The sequence below is a fragment of the Leptopilina heterotoma genome, unplaced genomic scaffold, assembly GCF_015476425.1.
Source record: "Leptopilina heterotoma isolate Lh14 unplaced genomic scaffold, ASM1547642v1 Lhet_114, whole genome shotgun sequence".
In the NCBI taxonomy this organism is placed as follows: domain Eukaryota; kingdom Metazoa; phylum Arthropoda; class Insecta; order Hymenoptera; family Figitidae; genus Leptopilina; species Leptopilina heterotoma.
Window position 1 is genome coordinate 145,093 of NW_025110833.1, and position 9,206 is coordinate 154,298.

The window sequence follows — 9,206 nt, forward strand, 5'->3', positions numbered from 1 at the left end:
ACAATAGCTTTGTTCATAAAAATGTACAGTAGTTGACATTAATGTTTTAAAAATAAGAATTTAATTTTTAACAATTATTGGAATTTAGTTTAATAAGAAAATTCCTATAATTTAAGTCACCATGGTTATATTTCTCTATAGATTAATTTAAAAAAATGTATTTATATTTGTCATATCGATAAAGAAATATTTTTAAAGTAGCGGAAACAAAATCGTGCGCTACGTAGAATCACGAAAACATGCAAAAATTATAAAAAAGCGATAAATATTTTTTGCGCTTTACTATTTCTTTGCTTTAAATATTTTTCTGCTTTCGCGGCATTTTAATTCTAAAACGCCGTGTACATAATTGTCTTATTGGCTAACTTAACATAAAATTAGAAAAATGATATAAAACATGTGTAAAAAATCGAAAGAGACTACAGTCTTATGCCACGTAGCATTAAAGAATAACAATGCAAAGCAGCGAATAAAGATTATTTTTCAGTTCTGTTCTTTCTAAAAAAAAGCCAAAAATTTGACGTCAACAAATGTAAGTATTTACTATTATTCTGCAATTAAGTTTTAGAACGTTAAGAATTTTTAATTAATATTACAATATTTATAACTCTTCTTTAAAATTTTTGTGTTTGAAATTTTTAATATTATTAACTTTTAAATCAAAAAAGCCATTTTTACATTATTATGACAAAATTAAAATTGTCTCATATTAGCTTAAAACTTCTTACTCATGCAGGGGTTTTCGAGGTCGATGATTACTAATCTAAATTCAGATTATCAAAATTCAAAATAGTGGGCATTTTATTCAAATCTGCTCGAATTCGCTTGAAACTTATTGTTATTCGGGGTTTTTCGGGGTCACCATTTTCAATTTTTCAAATCTAACTTTAGATTCATAATCAGCGACAACGAAAACCCCCGAATTAAAAGTTTTATGCAAATTCGAACAATTTTGAAAAAAATGGCCGCCATATTGAATCCACCATTTTCAATTTTCAAAATTTTAAAAATTTGATTTCATATTCCTAATCAGCGACCCCAAAATCCAATTCCTGGGTTTCCGGGGATACGAAAGGGTTAAGTAATGTCTAGAATGAAAGAATAAATATATTATATCGTTTCCAGTTTAGTAAGCTACAGTTTTTGATAAGCACAAAGCAATAAAACATGAAATTCAATAACGAGATACTGTACTTTCTTCTACTTTTCATACAATCGAATCATTTTTGTTTATCAGAAAAACAAAATGATCACGATATTAAACGAACGGGGGTAATTGGAAAAAAATATAAAAAATTTTTAATTTGTTAAATGGCAAAAATAGTAATTAAACACCAAAATTTTTTTTTAGAACGAACTTCATAATACGAAAGAGATGAACGTCTCTGATTGCGAATTAATAAATTTTTACAAGAAATCGAGTATTTTAGGCAATATTTTGGAAACTGTAAACGTTAACGAACTGCTTATCATAATAGCAGATGATATGAACGACGGGATAATATTAGCCGATTTTTTGAGTAACGGAACTAGAATAAAACTTGCTACAGAAGAACTTTCTGATAATGAAGTAATTCTAAACAATGAAATATTGCAAAATATTTACTTCTACCATACTAGTTCACAAATGAAACACATATTTGTCTATCCTAGAAACACTTCAAATCCTTTATTAACAACATTAATTACAAGCCAGATCATAAATTCGGCCAATCTCTTAAAAGTTGCACTTACATGTAACAATACTAATAGCAAAGAAACCTTGAATTCTATGTTTTTGATTGCAACAAATGTTTTAGACATTGACATTCAACGTCGTCGTTGCGAAATGGAATACAACATTATATTTCTCCTATTAAATATAAATTCTAGAGAATGTACACTTGGAGTTGTTATAGTTGGTTACTTTTCAAGTTTTAATATTTGAGACAATTTTGCAATTCATTGCAAAATTAATCAAATATTAATAAAACTTTGAAAATTCCTTTAAAGTGTTATTTTTACACTCACTTCTCGTGCGTGAGGAAATAATAAATTTTGCTTCTTTATCTCACATAATATTATTTAATGTATATTATAATTCCGTCTAATATATTTTTACAATATATTAGATAGAATACTGAATATGACATTAAAGAATATTATAAAAGTAAATTCATTTATTTTTATTTAGCCTTAATTTAGATTTTTTGTACCGGAGGTACGGTACAAAGTTGACGGTAAAGGCAAACTGGCATGGTGCGTCGCCTTTACGGGAGAATCTGGAGACACGTCTGACTCGCCCTGTGTCTCCCGCTCGACTAACTCTCGCTCTTGAAACCTCAACCGTACCGCGCTTGCGCGGAACGGGTGGGGGCAACTCACGCGCTGATTGGCTCTTGCCAAGGTGGAAGGGATTTCGCGGATGCGACTCAGCAGAGGAGCATAAATACCGCGCATTTTCCCTGACTCACGCTCTTACCTCGCCAGACTTCGACGGAACAACACGTCTCTCAAGCCGAGAGACACCGACGCCTGCGCGGCGTCGCTGACGCCTGCCAACTGTCACTCTGCCGAGTGACGCTCTCAGCCGCTGCCACGCCGCCACTTCAACAACGACGCCTCGCCTGCCACCTCGTCGCCTACATACCGTCAACTGCCTGCCGTCCTCTTCAGGGAAAAATATTTGAATAAATATTTTATTTTGGAATTTGGAAACGCCGTCTCTTCTCTATTCCGCTGGCTGCGGAACCTCACCATATTTACCAACCTGTCCTTTTCAGGACAAATAACGCAAACAAATTTCACATTGACAATTAGTCCTTTTAAGGATAAATTGTCAATTATTTTACGAAAGAATATTTTGGGTTCGAAAACATTCCACACAAGGCAGAGGAGTAACTCTGGTGTCTTAAGGCCTCGTGACCTTCTGCACCACCCTGAGGGTTAACGTTTTTTCCGTGACAACTTAAGGCCCACACTCGGGACCTTCTGGGTCCGGGGGAACGTAGCCCTTGAGGTAACGGAGCTTCTTCTCTCGCACTATCAAGCAGTGACAACCGGCTCCAGGGGACAGTACTTCGAACCTTGCTTAGGTTCAAGTACCCGACACCTGGAGTAGAACGGGTCCTCGTCTCTCAGAACCCTGCTTGGGTTCGAGGTCGACGTCACCGATCGGCTCTGTCAACTACTGCCGCTAAGGTCATTAATATTATTTTTTGTGCTTTTCTCGCACCTTTGAGCCAGTCACTACTCCTCTACACAGTGACCGGTATCAGAGTGAAAAAATTAAAAGATTACTTTCTTACGAATTTTGAAAGATTTGGGATTACAGATTCTCTTGATTTTGATGTGTTTGAAGAAAAAAGCATTTTTAGAAGTTTAACTATACAGGAGCAATTAGAATTTCTTGTCATAAAACCTCTTATTGATGATGAAGATCATGTTAATAATACGTGTTCAAAATCTCTAAGTATTTTAGAAAATGATTATGTATCAATAAACCAGAAGTTAATTAAATTTGTTAACTTCTTAAAACCTGAGATTACCATTAGAAATGAAGAATGTCTTAAAAATATACAAACAAATGAAATATCTTTCATATCAGATTTGTACTTCTTGCCGGATTGGTTCATTTTATCAAGTAAAAATATTTCAGTAAATGAATTTACAAACGAAGAATTGAACAGTGAATTAATCGAAAGTATTTGTTACAATAATGAAGAGAATATTAAAATTTTTGAATTCATTTGTTTCATTAAAGATATTTTTGTCAATAAATCAACATTGCTGTATTTACAACAAATTGTACGTTACTATTTAGAACAGCAAGAAAGTTGGTTTTCCAATTCAAATGTATGCTTTGAAAATGATATGAATACTAACGAAACTCAAGTATCAAATGAATACAATATTTCTAAGAATAATTACAATGTTGAATCCAAATTGAAGACATTTTTTACTGCAAAAAAAGAAGTCATTGATGGAAAAAAGGTAATTAGTTAAAATTTTAACTGCAGATAAAATACAGATCCAAAGTAAATTCAAAAATTATAAATAAAACTTTTACGTTAACGATCACTCCTAATATTTTGAATCGTAGTGCACGCTAACCTCAAACTTTTATTTATAATTAAGACTACCGAGTAACAATCGATATACAAGAGTTGTATTTCAAAATTTTTTAATTTACAAATACAATACACGTATATAATTTTTTTTTACAGATAATGCACTTCCCGACTTCAACTGAAAAAACAGTGTCTTTTTGCACTCTTATGAAATTACTTGCAATAACAAGGATTTTATTTCAATCATCAACAAATCTAAAAATTGAGAAACTATTTCTTATAATAGCAGATGATACAAATGACGGCAGAGAATTAGCTCAGTTATTAAGCTATGGAGAAAGAGTTAATTTAGCAGAACCATTTCTGTATGCTAAAACATTTGAATTATACGAATTGTTTATGAAAAACCATTACTTGTATTACAATCAGCTAATCAAAACACACATTTTAGTCTATCCTAGAAATGCACCAAATCCATTGTTAGCAACATATTTGACAAAAGCGATTATAAGATCATCAGAAAAAATAAAAATTGCACTGACATGTAAAAAAGAAATTAACAAAGTCGTTTTGAATTCTTTGTTTCTGACTGCATCAGAAATATTAGAATTTGACTTAGACAGGAACTATCTTCAAATTCAAAAATCAATTATCATTATGCCATCAAACACTGAAGACGGTTTTACTTCATTTGGAAAAATAAAAGAGGAAATCAATAAATACATTTTTGAAAAATTTGTAAGATATAAAAGTATAAATTTATTTTCATGGTTCAATAATGCTAGTAACTTGAAGAATTTGCATTTTAAAGAGCAGTTGGAGTATCTTGTATTAGGTTTTGTTAATACAAATTTCTTCTCTAAATTGCCAAATATATATTCTGAAGAAAATGTACTCAATGATGATTTTGTTCCAACAAAATGGAACATAATTAAAATTAGAGAATTATTATTCATAAATATGTCAATCGTAAAATGTATAATTTATTCAAACAGTCAACAACGTAAATTGAAGCGAAATATTTTAGCAACAGATATAAAATCTTTAAAGGGTCTATTATCTTTTCCAAATTGGATAAACAATTTAGAGCAAGAATCGCAAGAGACGTAGGGGAATGTAGTCAAGGTTGGTCTACTGTCTAGGTAGGCCATCGCGATTTTTTGGACAAGTTCACTAGCGCCACCTACGCGCATGCTTGTCGAAGCTTGTCTTAGTGTAACCTAACTTTTTGTTCAATTACATTTTCGGAAAATCGAAAATTGTGTTTTCTGTGACGTCGGTACAAAAAAAGCTCAAAAAAAGTTTTGTGCATAATGTGAAAAACCATTAATAAAAGATAAAAAACAAATTGAATCGTCAAGGCAAGTATGCAGAAAATTTGTGGGACTCATGGTTGAAAGGAAAACAAAGTAAAAAATCGAATCCCGAAACGTATTTCTTTATGGTTACAACAATTTGGTAATGTTACTTACTGTCAAGGTCGGCCACTATGTGTTTAAAATGCGCAAAGATGAGGACGAGCTACTTCATTTGCAAAAACTGCAATTCTGTATAACTCATAATATAATTCATCATCTTATTAATATTTTTATTTAATTTTATTAATATTTTAGTGCAAAATTTTTTTTTATTTATATTTATTTTTTATATTGTTTATTTTTATTATTTTATTATTTCATTAAGTTACAAGCTGTAAACAATAAAGAATCAATTTTCCGTAACTCCAAACATGTTATTTTATTTTTTAACGATTAATGCCCTTTGAATTTTAAACATGGCCGACCTTGACTGTAATGGCCAACCTGGACTACAAATTTTTTTTTTTTTAAATCTTTATAACTTTTTCATTTTTAAACCTGTCAATTTACTTTGTACAGAAAAAATGTTCCTATTAAACAGGACTTTCCAACCATATACTTCAATTGTCCAAATTCATTTTTAAAAAAAAGTTATAAACAAAAGTCAAAAAGGTGGCCGACCTAGACTATGTTCCCCTATATAAACAAATTTGAAAATGATGAAAAAGTTAAAAACTTTATAACCTATATTTGTAGCAGCTCGAATCAAGAAAAAATTGTATACATAATTTGTCTTCTAACGTATAACGACAATAACAAACATAACCAAGAATTTAAAATTTTAAGACTATTACAAAACGTTATCTTGCATTATTATTATGATTATGAAAAGTTGTGGTTTTCAATATTAGAATCAATTTATAAAAGCAGATTTACTGAGAGTAAGAAACTACTGTTGATGAAAGCACAAAAACATTATGAGGCAATATTGAGAATCGATGAAAAAAAACAAGATCTTATGAGGGAAGCTTTTCACATGGTGAACAATTCTCTAAATTCACAAATTGATCATTCATGTAATTCATTAAATAATGGAACCTATAAATTGCATCTTCAAGGAAATGTCATTAATTTTAGTGATATTTTATACACACAATATTGTCCTGGAAAAGTGACAGTTTTGGAAATGTTTGCTTTTGATAAAATTATCATTGATTACGATCTGATTAGTAATGAATTGCAACAAGTCATTATATTAGCACCAAATTGGGAAATTATTTCAAACAGAATTATACGTTTAGAAGGTGCTCCTGGAGAAAATAGTTGGGCAAGTGAACAATAGTTGTTTTAGATGAAAGCATTTATTTAACTATTTTAAATTTAAGAAAGTTTTATTCATAATTTAAATAAAAATAATAATAAAAAACATTTTTAATAATGAATAATATAAAAATTTTTCAGAAGGCGGGAACATTTTCTGATCGCATATATGGTTTACACGGTTCACCCGGAGGACCCGGAGGATCATTATTTGGAATCGCTGATAATATTGTTAATGGAGAAAATTTGCATATTGTAATTAAAGGAGGCAAAGGAAGTGACGGACAAGACGGTTATGATTTGGTATGGAATTTTGAAAATATTTCTTGGTGCGATACATTTCGAGAGAATTTTGAAGGTGAAGGAGGAAAAGGTGGAACTAGCGGTGCTTATAAAATTCATTTACCAAGTAACGTAAATGATTCGAAAATACATTTTACGCTTTCTAAAGGTAATGACGGTAGGTCTGGTAAATTTATGAGATTAGAAGTGGATTATGCTTACATTCAAAATATGGTTATAGTAAAAGAAAGTCTTTGCCAAATAGTAGATCGAAGAATGAAAAATGAACTAAGTATTAGTTCCTCTAATATAGATACTGATATTTTTGAAGACAATTTTATGACAAGTATATCACATTACAGAATATTCATTTTAAACAAAGCCCTTACTTTACTGAACGAAGGGAATACGTAAATTTATATAAAAAGTTTAACGATCCGCAATTTGTACCATTTCCCTTTCTAGATGACTTTAACTATGAACTATTAGACTTAAAATACTTCTACTCTTTAAAAAGAAAAACATCTGTTTTAAATTCTATGTATACTGAAATGCGAGAAGTTCTCATGTTGCTTAAAAAACAAAAAAATTCTACTAATAAGTACGAAATATTTTCATCTAAATTAAATGAACTGTATAGAAAAATGAACTCAAATGTATAGAGGCGATTCTTCAGGATGTGGTCACTTTTGACAAACTTACTTTTTAAGAAAAACATTTTTTTTAATTAACTTTTTACTTATAAATCTTATCAATTAGTATTAATCTTCTAGATTTAGAATTGGTTGAAGGAGGCCAGTATATGTTGGATGATGAAAATGTGTGTAATGACAAATTGTTAATCAAATTGTAAGGAATTTGATTTACTCAGTTTCCTATCAGACGTTTAGTATGAAAAAAATGATAAACAATAGTTATTGTTAATATAATGTACAGCAGTTGACATTAATTTTGGAAGAATGGGAATTTTATTAAAAAGGCTTATTTAATGCAAATCTATGCCGATTAAAAATGTCTACTATTTTCTACATATACTCAGTATATGTTTTTAAGTGAGAAAAAAATTATAAACAATAGCTAATGTTTATAAAATGTACAGCAGTTGACATAAATGTCGGAAAAAAGGGCGAGTACATTAAAAATTTTAATTTAAGACAAATCTACGTCGATCAGAAGTGTCTACTATTTTTTTCCAAACTTAGTACTTGTCCCTCAGTAAAAAAAAATTATAAGCAATAGCTATTGTTTATATAATGTACAGCAATTGACATTAATGTCGGAAAAATGTGGATTTTATTAAAAAGTTTTATTTGAGGCAAATCTATGGCCGATTAAAAATGTCTACTATTTTTTTCCAAACTCAGTACTTGTCCCTCAGTGAGAAAAAAATTATAAACAATAGCTATTGTTTATAAAATGTACTGCAGTTGATATTAATGTCAGAAAAATGATTTTTGAGATTTAATTTAACATTTTTTTTTTGTAAAGGTAGTAATGAAAAAATTTTTATTAACAATATATTTTTGACTCACCTCTTTACACCTTTTTGTTATTTTCTTTCCTTATTTAAAAAAACTATGATATAAAGTACAACTTCAGTGTCGTGATGAATCCTCTTTCCTTTCTGTTCCCTCTGAAGACTGCGTTGCGATGCATGTCTGTAAAGAAAAATTTGTAATAAATATTGAACTAGAAAGATTTAAATTGTTGAAATAATTTTTTATACCTTGAGTAATTTTTTATTGAAAATGTTTTTTATGGTAAAAAGTTATGTTTAAATTACTATTGCAAAGAAATTATTTACTAAAACTAGCAAAAACTGACGCGCGCGAGCGCGCGTGCATTTTTTTTTCAACGTTTTATTTTAAATAATTAAAACTTTATTTTTTCAGCGAATTTGAACCATTATGATGTCACAATTTTTTAGCAAATGCTGTGAACAAATTGTGACGTCATTATGGTTCAAATGCCATTAAAGAAATTATTTCATCTTCTATTAATTAATATATTTTTGCATTTTCTTTTTTTATATAAATAAATTAAAATTTTTATTTATTAATTGAAAATATCTGTTCGCAGTTTATATTTTTTTTTTGTTTAATATTTTAATAATTTTATGTTTTAATATATATATAAATATATTTTTTCTATTAAAATAGCAATTCTTTAAAATGATTATTATTATTTTTAAGGGTATTTTAATTATTATTATGACGTTATAATGTTTTAAATAAATTTAAAAAATGGAAATGCTGGA

At 29.4% G+C, this 9,206-nt stretch overlaps 2 protein-coding genes across 3 annotated transcripts; both read left to right on the forward strand.

The window, feature by feature from the left end:
* Positions 1–305: 305 nt before the first annotated feature.
* LOC122507769 lies at positions 306–5,275 on the forward strand. 2 transcript variants are annotated; one of them, XM_043620668.1, is made up of 4 exons: positions 306–532; positions 1,126–1,272; positions 1,352–3,972; positions 4,206–5,275. In XM_043620668.1, exons 3-4 carry the CDS (start codon positions 3,853–3,855, stop codon positions 5,157–5,159), a joined length of 1,074 nt encoding a protein of 357 aa, XP_043476603.1. In that variant the 5' UTR covers positions 306–532; positions 1,126–1,272; positions 1,352–3,852; the 3' UTR covers positions 5,160–5,275. The 2 variants fall into 2 exon arrangements, with proteins under 2 accessions (XP_043476603.1, XP_043476611.1); XM_043620676.1 differs by lacking the exon at positions 4,206–5,275 and having other exon boundaries at positions 323–532; positions 1,352–2,697.
* A 686-nt stretch (positions 5,276–5,961) lies between these two features.
* On the forward strand, positions 5,962–8,583 carry LOC122507764. Its single transcript, XM_043620653.1, has 2 exons — positions 5,962–6,674; positions 6,809–8,583. The coding sequence occupies exons 1-2, from the start codon at positions 6,036–6,038 to the stop codon at positions 7,361–7,363; spliced, it is 1,194 nt and encodes a 397-aa protein (XP_043476588.1). The 5' UTR covers positions 5,962–6,035; the 3' UTR covers positions 7,364–8,583.
* Positions 8,584–9,206: the final 623 nt, after the last annotated feature.